Here is a 25,380-nt window from a genome sequence, read left to right on the forward strand (position 1 = left end):
ACCACTCTCTGCCCACATAAGTCATTTGCTATAAAACACTTCCTCTCTAGCACAAAGCCTGCCAATGGGTTACTTTTAAATACTTTTGTTTGGTTTTGATGGGTAGAGAGAAGGGGTTGGGGACATCACCTTTGGCCACTGGGTTCCTGACCTGCAACTTAAATGATTAGGAAATCAAATGAAGAACTAAGCCAGAACTTTCAACATAGCCTTTTGTGTTGTATGCATAGAGACAGGGGTCCTTCCCAGGATCCTGGTGAATATCTTAGTATTTTAAAGGAGCTTGTACTTCGATGAGAGGGAAACCACCTCATGAATTTGTTCCTCTCCCATGGAGCTTGGACAAATCTCAAGTGGAAAGCAATCTAGCCCAAATTCTACATGAAGTGACAGGGCAGTCAAGCCTGATGAGGCAGGACCCTTTCACTGCAAAGGTTGGCAAGGATAATTTATATAGTCCAGCAACTGAGATTTTCAGGCCATCTCTTTCCCCTAGCCTGCTTTCCTTTGGGCTTTTATCATTTCTAGACAAGTCCTCTGCATGTGGCAACAAGGATGGGTAATGCACTCTTCTTGCATCCTGAATTCTGCCAACTAGCCATCCTAAAAGAGAAAGTGGCCAGTGTCTCTGAGTCCATGAGGGATTCTGATTGGTCTACTACTGGCCAATCATTGGAGACCAGTTCTTCTCTGTGTTATGATTGGTCAAGCCTCGATCACATGACCATTTCCTCACTCCACAATAACTACCTGGGATGCCAGAGGCTGCTCCTCAGTGTAAAAACAAGCAAAACCCACAACATGTATCATACATGAGGAATTGTAACACCAAAGCCTTCCCCAGCAAAGAACTCACATCCCACTGAAGAAGATGACCATCAACCTCAACCCTCAGTGCTAACAACAGCAAGTCACAATCTGCATAAACCAAACCTTTCACTCCATCTGTTCTCACAGAGCACTTCTTGGAGGGAAAAAGAGTAAAGTCAAGATTATTCTCAGAAAAGCAAATAGTCTAGAAATAAGCTAAAGGAAAAAATATGCACATTATTAGGGGAAATAATTCAAAACCTTTTTCATCTAAGCACACCACCTGCTTTTCAGCAGAAAAGAAAATGGATCTCCATTCACTAGCCAGGTGCAGTAAGAGGGTGGTGGTGACAATGAACCCTTGACGTTGTGAAGGACAGAACGCTCCCTCACACACATCCTTACCTTTGTCTAGGTTGTTCTGTACCTCTCGGGTCTTATGTGCTGCCTATCAAATGCCTGGCTGCTCTGTTCTGACAACCCCATTTGACAAGATGCTCCAATGCACACAGTCCACATGTGTAGGTCCCCTCCAGCCACAAATGGTACTGGTTTCTGCATTTCAGTGCTCCCTCCAGGGAAATGTGAACAGTATTTTTCTGCATCTGGTCACCTTTAGTTTACAAACATGGTTTTGTCCCTTTTCCATTCAGGAATTCGCATTCTTATAAGGCGACAGACAGTGTCAGCCACAACTGCACGTGAGGGGCCCAGCAGCAGCAAGTGTTCCCTCATTCCTGCCAGGGAGTCCCGTGCTCCTGCAAGAGTAACCACCCCTTCCCTCAAACCCAATGCCCCTATGATTCAGAACCCCAGCAGAGAATGCTGGATTTTGGCTATGGCATTCATCACCTGCAGTAGATTTCCTTTGCTCTTTCCTTCCTTTATTGGTTTTATTTATTTGCAAGTCAAAAAGAGAATATAATCTGAAATTCATTGTCAAATTGGGCAAAGAGCTCAAAATGGCAAGCTACCAATGTTGACCCACAAAGAGTTAGGAGATTTCATTGAGTTGGCAATTCAGTCTATTTGAAAAACAATGATTTCCAGACTCTTAAAAATCAGAAGATCTGGAAAGACTGACTTTGCATTCCCACCAGGTGATTCTGAATGGCAGAGGGTGAGGCAAGAACCACTGGTTTCTAGAAGCTTGCTTTGTGAACTGAGTCCCTCAGCGCTAGGATTGTGTTCCCAAGCACATGTGGCTTGCCCAAGGGCTGTTTGCATGACACTCTTATGCTTCATTCATTTATCTTCCAGAAAAAGCCACAGGAAAGCCAAATGGCTGATTTTAAGCTCACATTGAATCTATGCAAACTAGCCTGAGTGTTTAAAGTTTTCAGCAAATGTGGGTGATGTTAAAGCCACAAAGACATCCATCATCTAAATGCCCAAAGAGCAAATCCCAGCATTTGTAGATTGGCAAAATACTATGCAATCACCTAAAACGATGCAGATCATCTATAATGTAGAAAAAAGCTTATATACACTAAGTATCACCCCCAGTCATAAAATCAAAATGCCCCAAAACCTGAATTTTTTTAAGCATTATGTTAGCACTCAAAAAGTTTCGAATTTTGGATGATTCTGGATTCCATATTTTTAGATTAGGACTGCTCAATCAGTAAAGTCTATGCAAAAGCTCCACAATGTCTGAAAACCTAGAGAGTTGGAGGAGTGGCTCAAGTGGTAAGCATGAGGCCCTGAGTTCAAGTCCTACTACTGCAAAAAATAAAAAGAAGAAGACGAAGGAAAAACTGAATTATTTTTGGCCCTGAGTCCTTCAGATGAGGGATACTCAACTTGTAACGTTCCAGTTGATAAAAGAGCAGTTTTGTCTATAGTATGGTCTTAAGTAAAAATAGATACATAGAGAACTGCTGGAAGGAAATGTACCTAAATGTTGACAAGAGTTTTCTACAGGTACCTAGATTACCAATTATTTCTGTTTTCTCATTATGGTTTTATTATTTCCAATTTTACTAAATAAGAAAACATTCTTGAAAAAAATTGAAACAACATGCTCCCAAATTAAGATGCAACATGTCTGAACTCAGAAATCCATCCAATACATCACACTCTATGACCATATCCTGGGATGCCTCCAGGTTAACACAATCCAGGTCCCCTGCTGCCTCAGGCAGGCGAGCTCTTGATGTACCTGGAGATCAGCCACAGAAGGGTGTGCGCAGGAAAGGAAGAGCCCTGCTGGCTTAATTTAGGACTGAAGAGGTTGCTATTCCCAGCTCTACAAGATGGATTACATCCCAGTCTGAAAATCAGAATCCAAGGACTCTTGTCAAAAGATCTGCCCCATGTTTGGACAGGTCAATCAATTATCCATGCCTCAGATTCTACATCTGGGACATGTTATGACCATAAGAAGGATCAGAGCAGCTTTTGATGACAAAGCTCCCTCCTGCCCCGAGGAATACACTACTCTAGGCTTTGGGACCATGTATACAATATTTGATGGTTAGGGACCATGTATGCAATATTCAATGCTTAGGGACCGCATACACACTACTCAGTGCTGAGTGACAATGTGTCCACTGCTCAAAGCTTAGGAACCATGTTTACATTCTCAGTGCTTACAGACAGTCTTATAAGAGAAACCCCAACCTCATTTTACTGATAAAGCAGTGAGTACCAGGCAACTGGCAACTGGCCCAATACCCAGAAGGCAGGTGTACAGAGGGGCCAGGATTCAAATCTCAAAACTGCTGCATTCCAGAGCTGAATTCCGAGTGCCCAAGGTCACCCAGGCAGTGAGCACACAGTAATTCCATGAGCCAAGAGATGTGAATTATGAACAGCTGCAAATGAGCAAGAAATGGTGACCAGCCTGGCAATATGCAAATACAGCTAAGGGCCACAGACATGTTTCTTAGCATGTTGCTAAAACACACTGAACTGGCATATGACCAGCAGCTGGGGAGAGTGCCTGGAAAGTGGCCAAAACAAAGTGACCACTTCTATAGTGTCATTTGTTTTAGAAAGAAATTAATGAGGAAAAATTCACTATTAATGAAGTTGCAAGAATACAATAAGCTATGCTTGCTCCCAGGAGGAATGGCTTTTTAATTTTTTTTTCAGAAGAACTGCAGTCATAGTGCATTTGATATATACCCAACCACACACTTTGGAGAGTTGAAACACATTTTATTCAATGTCAAGTTGAAATAAAAACTCATCAGAAGCAAAAGAGCTCTTTGCTCCTAGGGCTCTGGAAAGAAATTTGGTCCTCTTTGGTTGCTGGCTGATATTCTTGTGACCTTTGTACTAAATAACTACTTGGCAGAGGAAATCTGAGAATAATTCTCCTTGCATTATTAATTGGAACTTGGAGGGTTTCAGTATTGATGATGGACAAAGAAAACATGACACATCCATGTCTAATACATATGCCACCAGCATGGAGCAATTACTTTATACAATCACACACACAGTAATGGTCCACTTCTCCCTGGGAAGATGTCCTCCAAGAAACGCTCCTCAAAGGACCACTTTTCTCTGGAGAGATTTCCTTCTTCCAAGAACATCCATTCTTCGGAGAATCTGCCAGTCATTTCTGTGTCTGTGTCTGTGTCTGTGTATCTGTGTGTGTGTGTGTGTGTGTGTGTGTGTGTGTGTGTGTCTGCCAAACCCACTTGCACAATTCAAGTTGGGTTTCATCTTGGTCCCAATCTGCATTTTAAAAACTCTATCATGTATATGGGGAAACCTGTACAATGCTCCCACCCCAAACACACACACACATGCATACACACACACACACACACACACACACACACACACACACAAGTAAGTGCATATCAAACTGGTGAAATTGCAATAAACTCTGGATTGTATCAATGCTAACTTCCTGGAGGGGTTTTGTGGTGGAGTTATTTGTTTGTTGAAGTGCTGGGGATGGAACCCAGGGCCTCATGCATGCCAGGCAATTGCTGTACCACTGAACGCAACTCCATTCCACCTTCCTGGTTTTGATACTGAACTACCGTTATATGTGATGTTACAGTGGGGGAACCCGGATGAAGTGTACAGGGGACTTGCCCATATTTTTCAACTTGTGATTCTATCATTATTTCAAATGTAAACATTAAAAACCTTACATGCTCAAATAGTTCATTGAGGTAAGGCCTTTGAAGAGGTCACTAGGGTTAAATGAGGGCCCTAATCCAATCCAACTGATGTCCTCCTAGGAAGAGGAACTAGGACACGAAAGAGCCCCCAGGGACATGTGGGCAGAGAGACAACCGTGCAGAAGCAGCAACAGAGTGGCATTCTACAGACCATGAAGAAAGGCCCTGGGGAAAACAACCCTGCTAGGACCTTGGCCTTGGACGTCTAGCCTCCAGAACTGTGAGACAATACATTTCTGCTGAGTAAGCCTCCAGGGTGCGATGTTTTGTTAGGGCAATCCTAGTAAACTCACACAGCGCCCACATCCACAGTCCCCTCCCATCTGGTTTTGTTCCGTGGTAACAAGTTCCCCAGCCCCCGGCATCCCTATTTAAGAAGGAAGTGAGGGCAGAGGGGTGGTAGGAGGCCCTCAAGTAAAGAATGAGGTCCAAGCATAAAAGAGCTGTCTTAGGCAACCCAAGGTTGGTGCCCAGGGGGACTCATTGCAATATGGAAGAGGGATCAGAAGTTTGCATGATGGGCCCAGAGCCCAGAGGACAGGACCAGCAGTGGGGAAAGTTGTGAAGAGGCAGGTTTCTATCACAACATAAGGAAAACTTTCTAATGGCTCTTATAATTGGAAAACAGGATGAATGGTTGCCTTGGTGCAGAAGGCTCAACTCTGATCTGCTTCCACCTCTACTCAACACATCATGAACAGGAGCACCATCTAGTTCTAGAATTCTGACCTGAACTACCAGCTACTACCATCCTCCTACCTCTCCATCTTACCCTCACCCACCCACCATTCAGGCTTTGGCCCTCATTCTCTATGCTAGCAGGACCACTCTCCTTGGATTTGGAGGCACACTGCTGCCAACCCACTTTCCTGGCTGCCATAACTTTTGTTTCATGAAGGATTCAGGATATCTTGTGAAATGCCCAGACTTGTACCTGACCTGGACCACCCACCACCCTTGACTCCAGTCTTCCTGCCTCATGATCAGATCTCAGATGTATCTGGGACAAGCAGCACTCTCAGACCTAGAGTCCAGCCTCATCCAGACAAATGATCTTGGCCAAGTTACTGACCCTTTAAAAAAATCAGTTTACTTGTCTGCTTCATTTACATGAGCAAACATTTTCAAAACTCATTTCTAACAACAGAGAACATGAAATAGTATGGTATGTATTTGCAAGGGAATATCATGAATGCAGCAATAATACTGAAGAATATTTAGTAACATGGGGAAACACTCATGAAATATTAAGAGGAATGTAAGTACAAAATGCTGTTTATTATCAACACATTTTTGTAGAAAAGCACACCAATGCAGAAAAAGACTAGAATTATATTCACTATAAAGATAGGAGTAACTATTTTCTAATTATTCTTTTTTACTGCCAACAGTGAACATGTAATACTTTTTAACAAGGAATAAAGTTATTTAAAAAAGTCTCTTCCATGTCACTTGTTTTCTCTCATATGCGGGAGGCAGAGATAATAAAATACAGTAGTATTATGAAAAACAGGTCACACTAAGGGGAAGTCACTAATGGGAGAAGGAGGATAAAAGAGGGAAGTTAAGAAAGTTAATGTGGTCAATGTACTCACTACATAAGCATGAATACAGAATTTTTAAACCTATTGAAACCACCATAAGACAGGAACTAAGTTAGGAAAGAGAAAAGTATAGGGCATAAACCAATTCAGGTTATAATACATAAATACATGCAAATGTCACAAGTAAACTCCCTATATAGCTATCTTAAACAAACAAAAATGTCTTTTTCTCAAAAATAGAGACCACGAAGGTAAACAGGTCATGTCTGGGGGGGTTGGTACCAGCAGAAGGGGGAGGATGTAAGGAAAGGATGTGGGAGGGTGAATAGGGAGGGAATATTGTGTACTCAGGTATGAAAATGGAAAAATGAGACCAGTTGAAGCTGTTCCAGGAAAGGGGGAAGGGGGAAAAAGGAGAACGATGGAGGGTGTGAATTCAACTATGATATATTGTAAGCACTTTTGTAAATGTCACAATGTACCCCAGTATAATAATATAATAACTGTAAAAAATTAAAAAACAAAAAATAAAAATAAAAAATCTTTGCCATTCTCATTTTATCAATTTTCTCCTCCAAAAAGGGAGGGAGATTGACAACAGTCAACTGATGTAGCAACCTACTGAAAGAACGCAGTGAAGTAAGTCCATTACAATATCCTACAAGCTGCTAGACTTTGAACTTGGAGACAGCTAAGAAAACCAGGCTAATGGATGGTCACAACATGGAGCTAGAGACATGACTAGACTTAGACTCCCAAAGGACTGACTGTTGCTCCCCAGCAGGAACCAAATCATTACTGCCACCGCCCTGCCCATTCAGCCCCTCCAGGAACAAAAAGTGCCACGTGCCACACACAGGTCATTATCTGACCACCCTGTGAGGCTGAGCTCCGCATGGTTTTTTACAGCAAAGCCTGCCAGCAGAGCAGAGGCCCCATTCATTTGGTTTGTCCCCTGGTAATCAGCCCCTTCTCATGGGAAAAAGGACTGGCTACAGAATGGAGCCAGCCAGACTAACCTCTTGTGAGAAGTCTGGCAAGGGCTGGGCTACAGGAGCCAAAGAAAATAGTCATTTCAGTGACAAATTTCAGATGGACTATTTCACTATTCCCTGGGTACAGGGATCTAGGACCAGGTGACAGAGGTGCCAACAGCACCTATCTGGTGACCTACTATGGGCAGCCCAGGGGCAGGTCTTGTCACGGCAGTCTGGGAAATGCATGTTGATTATTTTCTTCCCTGCTGGCACACAGGGGAAAGCATCACTTGTGACCAAGCCTGTGTTCTTCATGTGCAATATTTACATCCTTTAGGTGGAGCTCTAATTCAGTGTCACACTTTAGGCATGTGACCAACGAGCTCATGGACCTCTTTCTCCAGAACAGCTCTATAGAAGCTGGAAGCAGGGACCCACACATTATTCCACCTCCCTGTACACACTTAGACTTCAGTCTCAGTGTCAGGTCCTCCAGGGTCCTCTGCAGGGAGTTCAGAGTCACAAATTCCTCTCCATCCTGTTCAGTGGGCTCACCAAACACTTCCCAAAGCAAAGTGAAGTGCCTGCAGGAACCAGCACCCAATTAGAGCAGATAAACGCTGAAACAGTCTTATGGCACAAATGCTTTTGTATGGCTCATATAATAAATGAACTAGGCACTTCTTCTCTGCAGATTCTTTGGCCTTCTAAAATTGTTCCTGGGAATTCAAACCATGCATGGAATAAAAGTCACCTATGGCGGCCAATTTATGCAGAAGGCATGCTCTCCACTCCTCCTTATAAACAAACCCGTGAAACTATTTTGGAGACCTGGAGCAGCCCCCTGCCCAGCTGTGTGCTGTCAGGTTTTGAAATTTGGTCAGACATACCAGAGCCACTAAGAGGTCCATGTACCGTGCAAAAAATACTCAACTATCATTCCTCCATGATACAGAAGCCCAAGTAAAAATTTGGGTGTAATTAGTGTTTCTACCAGAGGCTCACAGACAAGACCCCAGAATTCAAGAAGGCTCTTCGCCTCCAATGGTCAGCCCTACTGCCCAAACACCTCCTCATGACGATACAGACCAAGCCCCATCCAACGGGAGAAATACCAGAGCCTAATTCATCAGGGACTCTTCTAGAAGAGGTCCAGAGCCTGCTTCCGGAAGCCCAAAGCTGAGACTACTTAGCACTGGTATGAGTTCAGGGTTGATTCCAGGGAGAGATTTTTTCCACTTGGTTCTGTCTTCAGAGATAAGAGCTCAGTGATTTCTTCCCTGTGCTCCAATTTATGTACTTGCCGGTATTGCTACCAGAAAACAACTCCCCCAGGGTCCTAGGGCAGTATCAGTCATGGCAGAGAACAATTGTCTGACTGCAGCTTGAAACACCATTTTAGTGACATGCTGTAGCCGGTGGCCTGGCTTTCACTGAAGTTTTAACAGCAATAAAGATAAATGATCACTGTAGTCCCCAACCCCAGCCACAACAGGAACCCCTGGCCATATGGAGGAGGGACCAGGCATCTCTGTCTTTGTTCTGTAGGTCATGACTAGACTCACAGGGGGCCCCACCCCATGCATGGGGAGCCACACACACTGCCTTTCCCGCTCAGGGCACTAGACTGTCTACCTGCAACACGCTCGTTCAGTGGAAGTATCCACTCCCCAGCTGGAACAGAAGGACAGCTCTCTGGTGTGTACCTGTTCTGAGCCATCCTAGCTCAGAACCCTTGGGACTTGGCAGACAGGAAGCTTGTGTCAAATTTGGTTCAGATTCTATTTTCACTTAAGCCTATATATTATAATTAACTTTATACTTCAAGGCACACTGCTTTCTGGAGGCACAAAGCTTCTCAGACAGAGGCAATTTTTTCAAAGTTTAGTACTCAGCATTAGAACAATCTTCCAGTTTATAGCAGGTAAAGTTATACTTTGTCAAATAATGGCTGGAGATGTTCAACAGTCCAGCTCTCCCCTGACAAATGACCATCCAACAGTGTCCACAGGCTGCAACCCACCTCTTAACTGTTTCTTAAGCAGAGACTCACAGGCGCGTCTAACATTCTGGAATAAAATATCAGAAAGTCTGACAGCGTAAAATCTTATTTCTCAAATGGACACATCATCTCTTCTTAAATATTCAGTTCCTGAGCAGACCCATGTTATTGAAAACGAGACCACAAGTCACCAACTTCAAATTACACCAAATGCTGACAGTGTGGTCACACTCTTTCTCAGATACAAAGGGAGGATGACCAGGAAATTGGTTTTGATTCTTCAAAGCTGGGGTTTCCAACATGTAGACAGACCCCAAGTATACCTTGGTGAGGAATACCAGACAGTTCAACGTCCCCATCCTACACACACAAACACGAAAAAAGTAGATTAAACACAAAACTCCTGTGTTTTCCCATGCAGGGGTTGTTAAGGTTCTAGCGGAGTGGATTTCAAATTCTGCAGCTCATCAAAACCACCTAGCGAGCTTTTGCTCCAGCAAATTGCACCTTGGATCAATACACCACCAGGACTTCTGAGGTGCAACTCAGACATCAGTAGCTTTCAGAACCTTGGAGATATTTGGCCAGGTCTGAGACGCAGCACCCTGGCAAAACCCTTACACCCAGGTGGTATGCACAGCCAGGTTGTTCATGCGCCCAGAGCGCACCAGCTCCTACCTATATAGAGCGAGGAGTCCTTCCTCCGCACGTGGTCGTCGATGTAGGAGACCCCAAGGGGCTGCACAGGGGTAGCACCGATGCCCAGGAGCACCTGGGCCCCAATAAGCAGCAAGTACATCATGTTGGTGGCAGTCCTGTTGCGGCAGATGAGGTCAGGGTCGGGCCCCTCGTCGCCACCCGAGCCATTGGCAGCACAGACGTCGCGGCCCTCTGCGCCCCAGCGGATCTCGCCAGCCTCATACTTGTACTGATGGGTCAGGAACTCCGGCAGCGCGGACAGCAGGGCGCCCAGTGCCATGACGACACCCCCGCAGCCGATGAGGCGCGGCCGGTGCCCGCGCGCCCCGAAGTAGCTCACGAAGAGGATGAGCGCCAGGTTCCCGATCTCGAAGCTGCTGGCGATCACACCCACGTCCGCGCTCTGCAGGTTGAACCTGCGCTCCAGCGTGGTCAGCACGCTCACCTGGGGGCAGCAAAAGGACATTTCAAAGCCCATCCACCAGGACGTCCTTCCCTGCCCTTCCCAGACTTTCCGACCCGGTTCATACTGGTACCAGCTGGAGGAAAAAAAAAAAAAAGGCAGATGGCACATGGCAGAGTGCAATGCTGCACACCTATAATCCTAGCTACTCTGGAGGCAGAGACTGGGAGAAGATCTTGGTTTGAGGCCAGCGCAGGCAAAAAGCCAGCCAAACTTTCATCTCAATCAATAAGCCAGGTATGGTGGTGTGGGGCCTGGCATAGGTAGGAGGATTGCAGTTGAGGCACCCAGGGCAAAAATATGAGACCCTATATGAAAAATAATGCAAAAAAGGATAGGGGGTGGGTCAAGAGGTAAAGAAAGAGCATGAGACCCTGAGTTCAAACTCCAGTACCACCAAAAAATAAAAAATAAAAATGACAGATGGAAGCCTCGGGAATCACAAAAGCCTTTATTTAGTAAGATAACCATAATTCAACAGCTGAAGAATTCACTTCCCTGATAGCAAAGACATTTTTCTCTGTACCAGCTTCTACCTTAGAAGGAAGGTCCTAGCTCTTTTCTGGAAGTTCTACCCCACCGAGGGCCCAGGGCCTGCTGTAAAAGTTCCAAGCCCACCGTTTGCACACTCCCAAGTGCCAGCTTGGCTGAGAGGGCATAAAGCCCTCCTAAAGTAGTAAAAACAAGCAAAAGCCTAAGTGGCAAAATGGACACACCAGACAAGGTCATGAGGATGACCTTTAGCTCTGCTTCCTTCTGGAAATTTCCAACAGACATGTTTCCCTAAAGGCCGACAGGTAAACATATCCTGACTGTCCTAAGCATGGTAGCCCTGCCAAGGCCTCTCACATGGACTATATTTATGATATTTATTGTATTCTTGTCTGCTGTCTACTTGTTTAACAAATATTTACTTAACATCTGCTATTTGCTTGGCAAAGCTTTAGACACAAAAGACAGAAAAACAAGGAAGAGGGGACACCTGGCCTTATGAGCCACCTGGCAGGAAGGTAGACGTGCACCCAACTATAACACAAAAGGATAGGAGGTGACAGTAATGACGCGTTATTACCAGGTTTCTTACGGTGGAGGGAAGAAGAGATGATTTCCTCCCTGTCTGCAGGTTCCATGAAAGGTACTGCAGGATAACACAGGTCCCTGTCATGGGAGACCTGGATAGGCAGGGAAGAACGCCTCAGATGACGGGAACAGCATGAGCTGAGCTCAGGTGGTGTAAGTTCAGAATGGAGTGAAGGATGGCTGAGAGGGGATGGAGGGACACTGTGAGGCACAAAGGCCATTGTCTTGCAGTATTCAACAAAGCCAGTCATGGACTGAGGGAAACCTGGGTGAATTTCAGCCATTTCCTTAATCAGCTGTGACCTTTGCCAAATCACTTAACTTCCCCAACCTGATTCCGTGAAGTTGTAATCGTAACATCCACCTGGCAGGTGGATGTGGCTATAGAAGTATAATGAAACTCTGCTGGGCCATACTAGCCTTTCTTTCCGTAGCAGGAATTTGCATAGAAGCAGCAAAACATGGGAGGACAGAGCCAGGGCTGTGGGGCCAGACCACCTGGGTCCATGGTGACTCTGTAAAATGCTACCTCCTAGAACTGGTATCAGGAAAAAAAAAAAATCAGGTATTGCAAATGCTAAGTAACAGTCAGTTGTAGCCATTGCCATCCTGTGGACACGGGGAGCACCCAAGGTTTTAGAAGCATGGGGGTCACAGCATGTGTGACAAATGAATGCTAGAGGAGTGAAGACATGAATGACAGTGAGGGAGCCAGCTGGGCTGTTGAGGGATGAGCAGAAGAATGGCCAAATCCACAGTGGCAATGGAAATGAACTTGGGTCATATTTCAAGAGTCTGGGCTGGGCCTGCTGACCAGCTGGGTGTGCGCCATAAGGACAGCAGGAAGCAGAGTCACAGGAGGCTAGCCTTCCTCCCAGTGCATAAACAGGGACACAACTATAAACATCCATGCATCTAGTCTCCCTACAAAGTCTGTATTGGAGTATCCATGTGCACACACGGTTGCTCATGCTGATTAGTGTGCCTCTATTTACCCTTACTATTAAAAGAACTGTGTCCAGCTCATTCCTCCTCACCTTCAACCTGCTCTTCCAGTCCCGTTCTCAGTCTCACTGAAGACTGGAAGTGTGTGGCGAGCACTAACATCTCCGGGTACCTGGTTGTCCAGGGCTCCCACGAGAGGGTATGATTTGGTTGGTCTGGGGAGTGACCTGGGCCCTGGGGTGTTTGGGAAGTTCTCCAGCTGACTCTAAGGAAGGTGAGAGGCACATTGCTAGCACCATGACACACAATATGGGTAGGGTGGGAGGAGTGTCTCTCCTTCAGCACTGCTCATGGGCCAGCTCTACAGAGCCGTGGTAGCATCTGTCACATCCTCCATCACTGAGTTCCAATGGAGAGTCCTCTTCCGTTGTGCTTTCTAGTCAAGTCAAGGCCAGCACACAACTCTGTTAACTCAGTCATATGACTCAGTGGTTATTTTTTAAACCCCAAGGATTTGCAGCTGTAGCGAACAGAGGTTCAGCTGGTCCTGGACTCATTAATTTGCTCTCAAATAACCCCAGGTTCTTTCTGAAAGGCCTGAGCTTTTTTATAACCACAGGCTTCAGTTATCAGCTTCTGTCATAACACAGACACATACCATTGAACAAGTGCTCTAGTGCAGGTTTATCCTGGACAGTGCAGTGTAGGAACAAAAAGTCAGGCAGCCTAAAGGCCTGGAAGGAGAGGACCATGGGGGTAGGGGCTCCCCCACATCTTTGTGCTCAGCCTTGAGAGATGTCTAAAAGAGACTGGATACAGATGTAGGGAAGGAATGAGTCAGGGCAGGGGTCATTGGGTGCAAGTTACTGTGAGCATTCTGGTAGTGTGTTAGCTTTCTGTTGCTGTGACAAAATACCAAAGATAAACAACTTAGAGGGGTCATAGTTTCAGAGGTTTCAATTTATGACTAGTTGGCCTGCTTTGGGCCTGTGGCAGGGCAGAACATCATGGTAGGCAGGACATGGTGAAGTGAAGCTGCCATCTCAGGTGGCTGGAAAGCAAAGAGAGGAGAGGAGAGGCCAGGGTCCAGATACCTCCCAAAGCCACACCCCCAATAATGTAACTTTCTTCCACTAAACCCCACCTCTTAAAGGTTCCACCACCTCCCAATAGCACCACAGGCTGGTGACCCACAGGACTTTGGGGGACATTCAATATCCAAAGCACGACAGGTGGGTTGCAGACTAGCAACCTCCACCATGGGGGTAGAGGGCAGCCCTGTTGAAGGACAAGTCCATGCACACTGCACAGCATATTAGCAGGTGTGTCTTGCCATAAAATACCATGCAGGTGTGCACATTTATGATGCCAGATAAGGGTGGTGGGGTCAGAGACAGCCGTGGGCAAAACACAAAAGCACCAGTTCTTCCAGAGACAGGTAACGCCTGCAGCTGTGGTCCTGGCTCCATCCTGCTGGTGGCAGAGTAATCCCCAGAGGTGACAGGAAGGAGCGAGGTCTTGCCCTCCTTGACCTGTGACCTCTGGGTCAACTGTTAAGTTACTACCAGTGCTCTGACATGTGCTCTGGGGATCCATGTGCATGCACATAGTGGAGGCTTGCTTTGTCACTCACTTAAAGCACAATTTTGAGAAGGTGGACTAATTAAGCGTGCATGCATTTATGTGGCAGTGAACAACCCAGCACAGAGGGAGCTGCACGCTAAAGGGAATGGGGAGCAGGACATCTGGACAATTAGAAGAACAGAACAGCACTTGTAAGAGGACAGTAGAGGGGCCCTTCTCCCCGGGGCCAAGTGGAGACGAAGTTGTATTAAGAGAAAGGAGTGTTTATCAGGTTCCTACTTCCTTGATTTAAAACAAAAATGAAAGGACAAGACTTGTAGTTTAGAATTATCTCATTGCGTGTTAAAAATTTTTAAATTTATGTTCTCATCAGCCAGGCATAGTGGTGAGTGCCTGTATTCCCAGTTATGAGGGAGGCACAGGAAGGACGATCATGGTACTAGGTCTAACCCCAGGCGAAAACACACAAAATAACCGAAGCAAAAATGGGCTTGGGTGTGGCTCAAGTAAAAGAATGATTGCCAAGGAAGTATGAGGCCCTGAGTTCAAAACCTCAGAAGCGCAAATAAATAAAAAGTAAATAAGCAAAACAAAAATACAGATTGCCAAACCCTACAACGAGGCCAAGGAACATGAGGGATGTTTTGTGTTTACAGTGCTGGGGATTGAACCCGGGACCCTGTGCATACCTGGCAAGTGCTCTACCACTGAACTACAGCTCCATCCCCAGAGACAAGCTTTATTGAGGCTTTAGTGTGTCTGATGCCCAGCTCGATCTGGTACCACTGGCCACTCAGACACTCGTGGACAATCCAGGGCCCCAGTCTCCACCTCTACTGACAGCAAAATCAGCCCCAGAGCGTGTCAGAGCTGGGCTCCACCCCAGAGTTTTTGCTTCAGCAGGCCTGGGGTGAACCATGGGACTCTGTAACCTTTTCCTTTTTTTTTTTTTCTGGAAGTACTGGGGTTTGAACTTGGGACTTCATGCTGGCTTGGAGGTTGCTCTACCGCTTGAACAATGCCTACATCTCTTTTTGCTTTGGTTATTTTTGTGGAAAGGTCTTACTTTTTGCACAGGATGTCTTGGACAGTGATCCTATTTTATGTTTCTGGCAGTAGTTGGGATGACAGGTACCTGTCACCATGCCCAGCTTTTTCTGTGGAGATGGTGGTCTCATGAACTCTTATGCCTGGACTGTTCTCAAACCATAATCCTCCTGATCTCTATCTCCTGCATAGCTAGGATGACAGGCATGAGCCACCGGTGCCCAGCTGCAGTCTGCATTTCTCACAGGTTCTCAGCCCAGACTGATGTTAGCCAGGGGACCATGCTTTGAGAACCCCTACCCTTCCTCGCTCAACAAGCCTGCTGCTTTTAGAAGAATAAAGAGTTTGTTTCTGAGTTGGATACAAATCCAAGGTCCCTCCTCCTCATTTGCAGCTCATCTGCAGGTGAGAAATGTTGGGGAGTTCACTTCTTAGGGTGCCTTAGTCACACTGGGGTCAACTGCAGTTAAGAGGACTCCACCCAAGGGAGGACTTCGGTCTATGTTGGCAAAATGCTATAGGGCAGGAGGATGAGAGGCCGTGGACAGGTGCACAGGAGCGGTTCCTCACCTTCAAAGGAAGTGGCCCAGGACAAGGTCATCAGGCATGCATTTGACAAGAAGTCAAGTTCATAGGGGAAGCAGCTGAAGCTCCTCACTGCGCTCCAGGAGGGGGATTCACTTTGTCCCTCTGGCTTGGGTGACAGGGTTGGGTGTGGACTGGAATCACCAGGGGTCTTTGGGCAGGTGAGAGCGGCTGCTCCACAAGGCCCACCACCAAGATGATTCCATGTGTGAGTGGTGGCCTGGCTGTCCACATTCGCAACACTCCCCAGTGATTCCAAAATACCAGCAGGGGGAGGGGTGTGCGTGCACAGGTGTGCCTGGTGCAGAGGGGCTGCAGGCACAGGAATGTCTACAACACTGCAACCTGGTCTTATCAGGGCAGCTCTGCAGCTGGGAACCTGCAGTTGCAATCTAGCCTTGTCAGCACTGGGTCAAATCAGTCCTTCTGAGCCCATTGGGCACCTGTGCACTGAGGACAACCATTTGGGCTCGTCCGAGTCCGAGCACTCACAAGATCACGTTATCAAAGCAGTTGGCACACAGTAGGTGCACAGTGTGACCTTTCCCACTTCAAACTCGATTCCACACACCCAAGTGCCTCTCTGTGGACAGTACAAGAGACATAGTGGTCATTAAGAGACAGGGAATAGCAGAAAGGCACTGTCCAGTGACAACCCAGTCAGCAACAGGGAAACAGTGGCAGAGGGCTCAAGGGAGTGAGGGTGTGTAGGGAAATTGATCTTTGATGCCACAAGAATGAACTAGATTCTAAAAGACGTGGAAGAAGAGACGACGCCTCAACATTCCAAAAGCAAAGCCCAGTGGCCTGGAGAAAGCACTGGGAGCAGCAATCTGAGATAAACAGCCCTGAAGGCCAGATAAGGGTCTGCCCTTGATTTGAAGGTCAATGGGGAGCCAGAGAAGGGTCTTAAGCTATAACACAGAATGTTGTATGCATTGGAGTGAAGAAAGACTGCTGAGTGGGTGATTACAATGGTCCTGGTGAGAAATGGAGGCATCGCTAGCTTCTTGTTAGCATGACATCAAGCATGGGCACCTGTGTGGAGATGCCTACCAAGCCAAAATGGTAGACCCAGCAGCTGACTGAAAGATAAAAAAGGGCCCATGTCAGGAAACAGATGCTAACAACAGCCCAAGAGACGTCCACATCTCTGTGGTCATGCAAAAAGATCTGTGGTTCCCATCTCTGGGGTCCCTGAACAGGATGTGACATGCTTTTGCTGTAAAGGGTAAGTATTTCAGGCTTCCAGGCCAAATAGCCACTGTAACAACTATTCAGCTCTATTGCTGTCACACAAAGCAGCATCCACAGGCAACATACAAGCAAGGGGACATGGCTGTGTTCCAATAAAACTTTATTTACAAAAGCAGGCAGTGGGCTGTTCTACACAGAATGCAAAATCTCTGCTCTACCAGTTCTCCATCAACCCAAGTTGGAAAATCACATCATTTTTGTCTGGTAATAAAACCAGCACTGACAATAAATTAATGAAGTACTCCCGTTTATACAAAAAAAATCATTCTTTGGGCGGGGATGTAGCTTGCCCAGTACAACTAAGGATATGGGTTTGATTCTCAGTGCTATAGGGGAAAAGGGTCGTTCTAAGCACAATTTTAGTGCCAGTTTGATTTTTTTTTAAAACCATAAAACTATTTGCAAGATAACTTCAATTTCTTATCTGATGTGCCAAAGATATGTTTGTTTTTTTATTTTGAGACAGGGTCCCAGGCTTCCCTTGAACTCCTGCCTCAGTCTCCCAAATGTTGGAATTACAGGCGTGTGCCACAAGCCTGGCTAGGACATGTCTTCTTGTACAGAGGTGTGTAGGGGGACATGTATGAGATTTTGAGAGCCTCGAGTTAACCGGATAACTCGAGGCAAGAGGCTTGAATCCTGTGAGTCCCCTTTTCCCATCTGTAATATGGAGATGACATTCTGCCCTCACAGCCTGTCACAAGGTTCAAATGAGGGGCAAACATTCTGCACAGTGGAGGACATGGAACCTGCAGGTGTCTGGGGCTGTGACCATGCAGCATGGATTCCCCCTTCCGGGAATCAGGGTGCCAGCAGCCCCCAGCTCTCTCTGGGTCACTCTCTGTACACAGGTCTTTTGCAGAAAGTTGTTTTCTCTGACCACTGTGGGTAAAAGTGACAGTCTCAGCCTGACATGCTGAGAAAGCCTCAGTCCATCTCTGCCATGTCCTCAACTTTTTGGTATTTCGTTATTTGCATCTTCAGACCCATGCCTTGGTTTCTTCATCTCTCACGGCCCCTCCCCATTGTTTTCCTAAATACCCACAAAGTAAATCACAGGAAATTCTTTTTGTTCCTTATATTCAGTGAATTTTTATGTGCAATTAATTCTAAGGGAATATTTTCACAATTCTCTTAAACCATTAATGTAATTACCTCAAACTTATAAATCTCTCACTGATTTTTCTCCCTAGCTCTGTGGCCCACCCTAGAAAAGCAAAGACTCCCATTCCCACTGGGGCAGTTAGGTAACAGAATTTTCTCCCAACAGAACCTGAGTTTTAGAACCACTGGCGTCAGGTCAGCCATTATCAGTAGTTGTGTTTGGCACTTTTGACACCACAACCTGGACGCTTTCAACTACTAATTTGCATGTGGCCAAGTCTGAGTCTCTTTTTATTAGAGACACTTCAAGAACAATTAGAGTTAAATCATTTCTTCAGCATTCAACTAAGAGGTACTGAGAACCAGATACAGTCTTCAGAAGGAGATTTCAAGTTGGGCACCATGGCTGATACTTGTAATCCTAGATACTTAGGAGGTAGAGATTAGGAGGATCGTGGTTCAAGGATAGCCTAGACAAAAAGTTAGCGATACCCCATCTCAGTCGATTGCTGGACACAGTGGTATGCCTTCCAGCTATACAGAAGTCTGAGTTCGGGAAGATCAAAGGTCCAGGTCACTGAGACCCCATCTCAATGGTAAAAAGGCTGGAGGAGTTGGAACACCCGTCATTCCCACTATTGCGGGAAGTATAAACTAGGAGGATCGTGGTTCAGGCTCACCTGGGTAAAAGTGACACTATCTCCAAAATAATCAGAGCAAAAGCAATTAGAGGAGTGGTTTAAGTGGTAGACCATCTGTCTAAAAAGCACAAAGCCCTGAGTTCAAACCCCAGTATCACCACCGAGAGAGAGAGAGAGAGAGAGAGAGAGAGAGAGAGTTCAGTCTAATGCACTAATGACTTTTCAGGCAGACTCCCCAGGCAGAGTTGTTTTCCCTCCATCAGGCTTCTCCCTAGGCTCTAGGACCCCAGCATACGAGCTGATGACTTGAAAACCCCCACACTGTGAATCTGTACCATGCTGGGACTGAGCCAGGGGCTGGAGACACAGTTTGACCAGACATCGTCTCTACTCTCAGCCAGTATAGTAGAGATGACGTTACAAAAACAGGGAGGTATCATAAAAGGGCTGTAAGTTTCTCTCCGCCACAATAAGGAGAAGGGCAGGGTCGGTACCCAGAAAGGCAGCACAGTTAGTGAGCACTTAGCCACGGTGGGTGGGGTGGAGTGGCTCTCAACAAACTCCAGGATGGGGTCTCATAAATACAGTCACATGGCACATGTGTTAATTACACATGCTGGTTACTGCTTTCCCATACATTGGCACATTTATTCTATGGGATGAGTTCATGGGTGCATAAATGTCTGTCCCAAATTTGCAGATGAGAAATCTGAGCTGGGAGAAGATAAGTACTCTGAATATGGCCACTCAGGTAGTGAGGGGAACAGCCAGGACTGAAGCCCAACTCTGCTGATCCCAAGGGACACTAGAGACCAAGCACCATGCCCTTGTCTCAGAGAGGCAGCCTGGATCATCGGGGCAAAACCTAATGGGCACTGTGATGTACACAGAGCTAGTCCCCAGAAACTGGTAACCAAGCAAACAAAAAAAAGAAGGTTGTTGTTAAAAGTCACATAGGAGGGGCCAGGTGTGGTAGCATACGTCTATAATCCCACCTAATTGGGAGGGAGAGGTAAGAGGAGCCAATTGTGGTATCTGAAAAAACAAACTGAAAACAAAAGGACTGGGGTCGTGGGATAAATTGTAGAGCAATGGAGGCTGAGTTCAATCCTTCCTACTGAAAGGAAAAAAATATACAGGAAGGAAAAGAGTTCTGAGGTCATATGTAATTTTTAAAACTCTATGTTAAGCAAAGATAAACAACATTCTTCACCACAAAACTATGGGAGTTTTCTAAATGGCAACATTCATTGCTAATTGTCCATCAAATATGTATTATGTAGCATTTCCCGAAATTCCCTGGACCTTGGAACATTTTAAAGGAAAACTAAGTACCCCTCTAAAAAATTAGATATGCTCTCAAGACTAGTTAGCTTAAGGCTGAAAGGAGAAATGTTTTAAGTCAAGTGTTAGAAAAAAATAAACTGCTTCTTGTAGGAATTAATTTGTTACTTCTCTTACCCTAGCTCCAAAGGCTAATAAATGCCTATTGCTGTATTTCCCTTTTTGCTTTGTGTACTAGGAATCTCACACCCAAATCTATAGCTCTGCTAGACCAATGATATGAAATGTCAGAGTTGATCATATACATTTCACTCTTTTTCTTTTTGACCTTCAAATTCTCCTGGAAATTCCATAGGAATCTGCTGCTTACAAACTTCCTGCACCAGGGCAGCACACAAAATCATTATATATAAATTCCTCAAGAGCAAATTACCAGACAGGTCGTACCAGGATTTACCAGACAAGTTAAATCCTAAATGCCAAAATAATCTACCTCCTAATTATATCCCTGTCTTGGAAATGAACCCCACAAATAAGCTGATAAGAAAATAATACAATCACTAAAGCTTGTGTATCAAGGTGTAAGATAAACAGGTCAGAACAAAAACAGCACGCCCCCAATACAGCATTAAAAAGTTCCCAGAGGAATAAGGAAGTCAAATGTGGTGTCAAGCAGTGAGGCGAACAGCCATGTACATGAACTGTCTTGCTCTGCCTGCTCACTGTGCTCGCCTGGCTGGCTGTTCTTTCAGCTATTTTGGTGCATCTCAGGTAGAAAATACCTTCAGCTTCACCAAACACACACGGTGCTCAAGTGCAAACCCCACAGACTTCGCTGTCAGCATGGGTGCTGATGTTGACCTAGCTCATTCCCCACGGTCTACTGGGAGAAAGCTGGATCCCAGAGGACCGAAGCAATGTGCCCAGGATCACATACCTGCAAGTGACAGCGCTGTCTCCTGATGCCCTGTCCATCTCTGCTTCCCGTGTCAGAAGGAAAGTAGATTCGCCACTATGTGGCCTCACTCTCTCTTGCGTTTACTACCTCTTGGATGCATGCGACCAGTTTTAGGTGCTAACAACGCTGTTAGTGCCCCAAATAAAACCCAATGGGTGTGGACAGCCAGCATCGGTGGACGATGGGACAAGAGTGCCTCTTCCTATGAAGCCAGGAGGACCCTAGCAGAGGAAGGATCGGGGGTTGGGGGGATGTGCGGTGGGGTGTCCGCCTATCTCCACCTGAAAATAGCTGTCTTCCCGTCCCACTTAACACAAATCCTTCTCTCCACCCTGTCGTTTCCTGTCTCTGAAGGCCTTTCTCCATCATCGCTGTGTTTCTTCCTCTTTCCTCTCCCCCTCTGCATTGGCTCCATCCCTACCACAACCACACACAAGCCTGACTCTCATCCATGTAAAAAATAACCAAAAAATCATCTTTCTTTCCCTTGCTGTCCTCCTTTTTTCACATTGTAAAGAAAGTCCCTAATTGCTGAGATAAAGGCAGCCCGTGCAGTCGGCACAACCATCACTACCACGCTGTGCTCTCAGTTAACATTCTGCATGTTCTCTGACTTCCTGGATGGAAGTTACTTTCCTGCCTTTATCATCCAGGTTCTCTGTGTCTCTATTGTAGCTGACACCCTTGCTTGTGACAGGCACAAATTATTGTCCTCCTGCCTCCCCATCTGCACCCTCTCTCCTCTGCTTCTCTCTTGGTTGGGGCTGGAATTCTCCCAGGACACACTCAATAGTACACCCTGTCTGTTCCTACCTGCTGAAGACATCCAATCTGTCCCTCTGGCCACTCTGCCTCTCGGTGCCCCAGACCCATGCACATGTTGATGAATGGCTCTGTACCTTCCATGGTCATCACACCCATACTTCCCTGATCCCAGCATGGAGTTCTGCCCTCCTCCACCTACTCAGCACACCCTACTTTTCCAACTGCTCCCCCATGAATATCTGCATCTCACAAACATTGGCTCATCCCAGGGCCCAGAACCCTGACAGGTTCAGTCCAGGTTCTCCCTCTAGTCATCTCCAAGTTCAGAAAGTGACTGCACAGGTCAGTTGCTCACCGTCCATCTCTGAATCCTCTCAGGTGGATCTTCCTTGCCTGTCCTCTTTCCTGCTTCACCCCATCCAATCCACCCCCACTCAATCACATCAGTCATTCTCCTGCTTAAAACTCACCAGTCTCAACTCACTGCCACCTGGAAAAATCAAAACTCTGTCTTGAAGTGACAGATCTGTTGTCACTTGGCCACATTCTGCCTCTCTACCCTCTCTTTTGCTCTAATTCTTTCTTGTACTTTGCCATACTGGCCTGGATATTTCTCACTTCTCAGCTTTCAAATGGGCCAAAATTTACCCAGTGGCCCTTCCCCTTTGCACAAGGACCTAAATCAGCAGCCTGGACAGGGCAGCCTGTTCTGTGTACTCCCAGGAGTGCCAAATGTCAGGGAATGTCTGAAATAGTGGCAGTTGTGCAAATTAACTGCTTGAAAATGTGAGTGTGCAGACCTGATCTCAAATTTAAAATCGCAAGTGAGCAGCACCAAGCATGTGGACAGGTCCTGGGAGGCAGAGAAGATGCAGATTTAGCCTCATCCAGGCATCCAGCCATCTGTTCTTGGATCCCTTGCCATTTCCTCTGTGCATCCACAGGTCCTCTAAATGCTGCCCACATATCCCCTGAATGTCAATGTCACTTGGTAAAGATGACTGGAGGGAAGGATAAGTTGAGTGTGTATAAGGCATCAGGTCAAGGATGGAGGGGCAGGGGTTCCAATGCTGAGTAAGATACTCTCTGCCCTGGCTCGATCAGCAGAAAGAGCAAATAATCCAGTATTCACAGTGGCAAGTATGGCTTCTGTTAAGACTATGCAGATTAATCCACTTCATTCTTACAACAACACTTTATGTAGGTTGTTATTCCCAATTCACGGATGAGGAAACAAAAGTCCAGAGGTTAAATCATTTGTTCAAGATCTAGTCATTTGCTCCAGATCTTAAAGCTAGCAACGATAGGACTAGGACCCAGGCCCAGACAGTCAGAGGCTGAAGTCCATGCTGTTAACTGTCACACACATTCTCCTCTACAGAAGGTGTGACAAGACAATGGAATGGCAGCATGAGAAGCTTGGCAAATCCTCTCCTCAAAGAACAATGATCAAACTGAACCAAGCCGTCAAAAGCAACCTTTTCAAGACCCTGGAAATTGACTAAAAGCATGCCACAAATTGAAGTGCACTTAGTCCTGAATGGCTTCTGAAGCCTGGGTAAGAAGAGTGTGACTCTGACCTATACCCTCGCTCACAGGCTGGTACTGCAGTTCTGCCCAGCAGGGCTGACCAGGCAAGCCAGCAGCCCCACTGCTGGAGGGAGCTCACTTTGTTTGGAGTGGAACTTAAACACTTAGTAACATTAGATTGCAACATTGACAGTATACAACAAGGAAACCCCACTTCCTGTACCCTGAGGTGATGACCTAGGTTGGGCAACAGACTGGCAGACTACACAGAAATTAGCAGGAAGACCAGTTATAGGTCCTTTGTAAGTTCTCCATGTATCTCTGGTTGACCAGAAGGCTGTGCACACTTGCTGGGGAGAGCACAGAAGGTTCAAGCTCACCATGCATCCTTGGCTGCCTTACATCTTAGGTTTGTGTGCACAGGCTGAGGAGATGCAAAAGTGTCCAGAGGGAAGTATGAGCAGGGAAAACTTAAAACCTGCCTTGACACTGAATTCAAATGCAATGGTCAATGTATTTGAACACACACTCTGACTGCTCATGGATTACATGGATACACAGCTGACCCTTGTGAAGTCAGGCTTAAGAAGTGAAAAACATGAATAAAAACAAAAGAAACAGAACCAGTGTGTAGTCACGTACCACATGGAAGACAGACTCCATAAACTTTGTCCATGCAAATAACAAAACAGCAATGGTAACTAACGTATGGGGGATGGGAGTAGTCAGAAGGGTGAATCCATAATTGCTAGAGTATATTATCTTAAATGTCCAGTTTGCAACAGAAAGGGACATGCAAAAAAAAGAACCAACAACAACAACAAAAAATCAAGCTCACAACCAAAACAAAAAACAAAACAAAGTGGTCCTTCATTAATCAGAAAAGAAAAAAGTAGTCAGATGAAATGGTCTACGAGTAGACCTTGATGGTGGACAGAGCCAAGACTAAAAGCACCTACAATAAACACACTCGAAGAGTTATGAAAATGTATGTTTGAAGATAAATTACAGTAAGATGATAATAACAAGTACATACTCTCAATAAAGATAAAGTTATAACCAAAAAAGGAACTAAAAGGACAATCTGGAACTGAAAAGTGCAATAAGTGAAATGGCAGATTCACTACAGGAGCTTGGTATCAGAGAAGAGACCTACGAAGAAAGAATCTGAACTTGAAGGGAAGACAGTAGGTATTATCCAATGTAAGGAACAGAGATCTTTGGGACACCACCAAACACAACACTATACGTGAAATAGGAGTCCTACAAAGAAAGAAGAGAAAGGGCTAAAACACCCAAATATAGTGAAAAACATGAATCTACAGGTGCAACAGTCTCAGCAAATCCCCATGTAGGAAAAATAGCAAGAGTCACACTTAGACAAATCAGTCATTAAAAAGTAAAGAAGAACAGAAAATGCTGAAAGCAGAAAACACACACAAGTACACACACACACACACACACACAGAGACACTAAAAACTCATCACATACCAGGAATCCTCAATAAGATTAATAGCTGACTTTTCATCAGAAACAACAAAGGCCTGAAGACAATAGAATGATATGCTTAAAGCACTGGAAAAAAATAACTATCAATGAAGAAGTATATACATCCAGAGAAACTATCATTTGAAAATGAAGATAAAAGAAAGCTATTCCTAGAAAATAAGGACAAAGAATTCACTGGTAGATCTTGCAAAAAATACAAAGGAGTTCCTTCAGCTAGATAGGAAGTGATGCCTACAGTGACTCAAATACCCATTGAGAAATAAAGAGCACAGAAATTAACCACCACAGAAGTTATGTGGGCAAATACAAAAGGCTACATAAATATATTTCACTCTTCTTTGTGTGTGTGTGAGGTACTGAGGTTTGAACTCAGTGCTTGGTGCTTTCTAGGCAGGTACTCTACCTTTGAGCTGCACCTCTACCCTTTTTGTGGGGATAGGGTCTCATTTT

The 25,380-nt window shown here is 45.6% G+C and overlaps 1 protein-coding gene across 3 annotated transcripts in view; it reads right to left on the bottom strand.

Annotated features, from left to right (window-relative positions):
• The window catches only part of Slco3a1 (solute carrier organic anion transporter family member 3A1), a 297,967-nt gene that overhangs the window by 223,195 nt on the left and 49,392 nt on the right, over positions 1 to 25,380 (bottom strand). For all 3 annotated transcript variants that reach the window (XM_074061752.1, XM_020177776.2, XM_020177775.2), the window contains exon 2: positions 10,157 to 10,622. In XM_074061752.1, coding sequence (XP_073917853.1) covers positions 10,157 to 10,622 — 466 coding nt within the window. The remainder of the gene's footprint in view (positions 1 to 10,156; positions 10,623 to 25,380) is intronic.

The sequence above is a fragment of the Castor canadensis genome, chromosome 19 (assembly GCF_047511655.1).
Source record: "Castor canadensis chromosome 19, mCasCan1.hap1v2, whole genome shotgun sequence".
In the NCBI taxonomy this organism is placed as follows: Eukaryota; Metazoa; Chordata; class Mammalia; order Rodentia; family Castoridae; genus Castor; species Castor canadensis.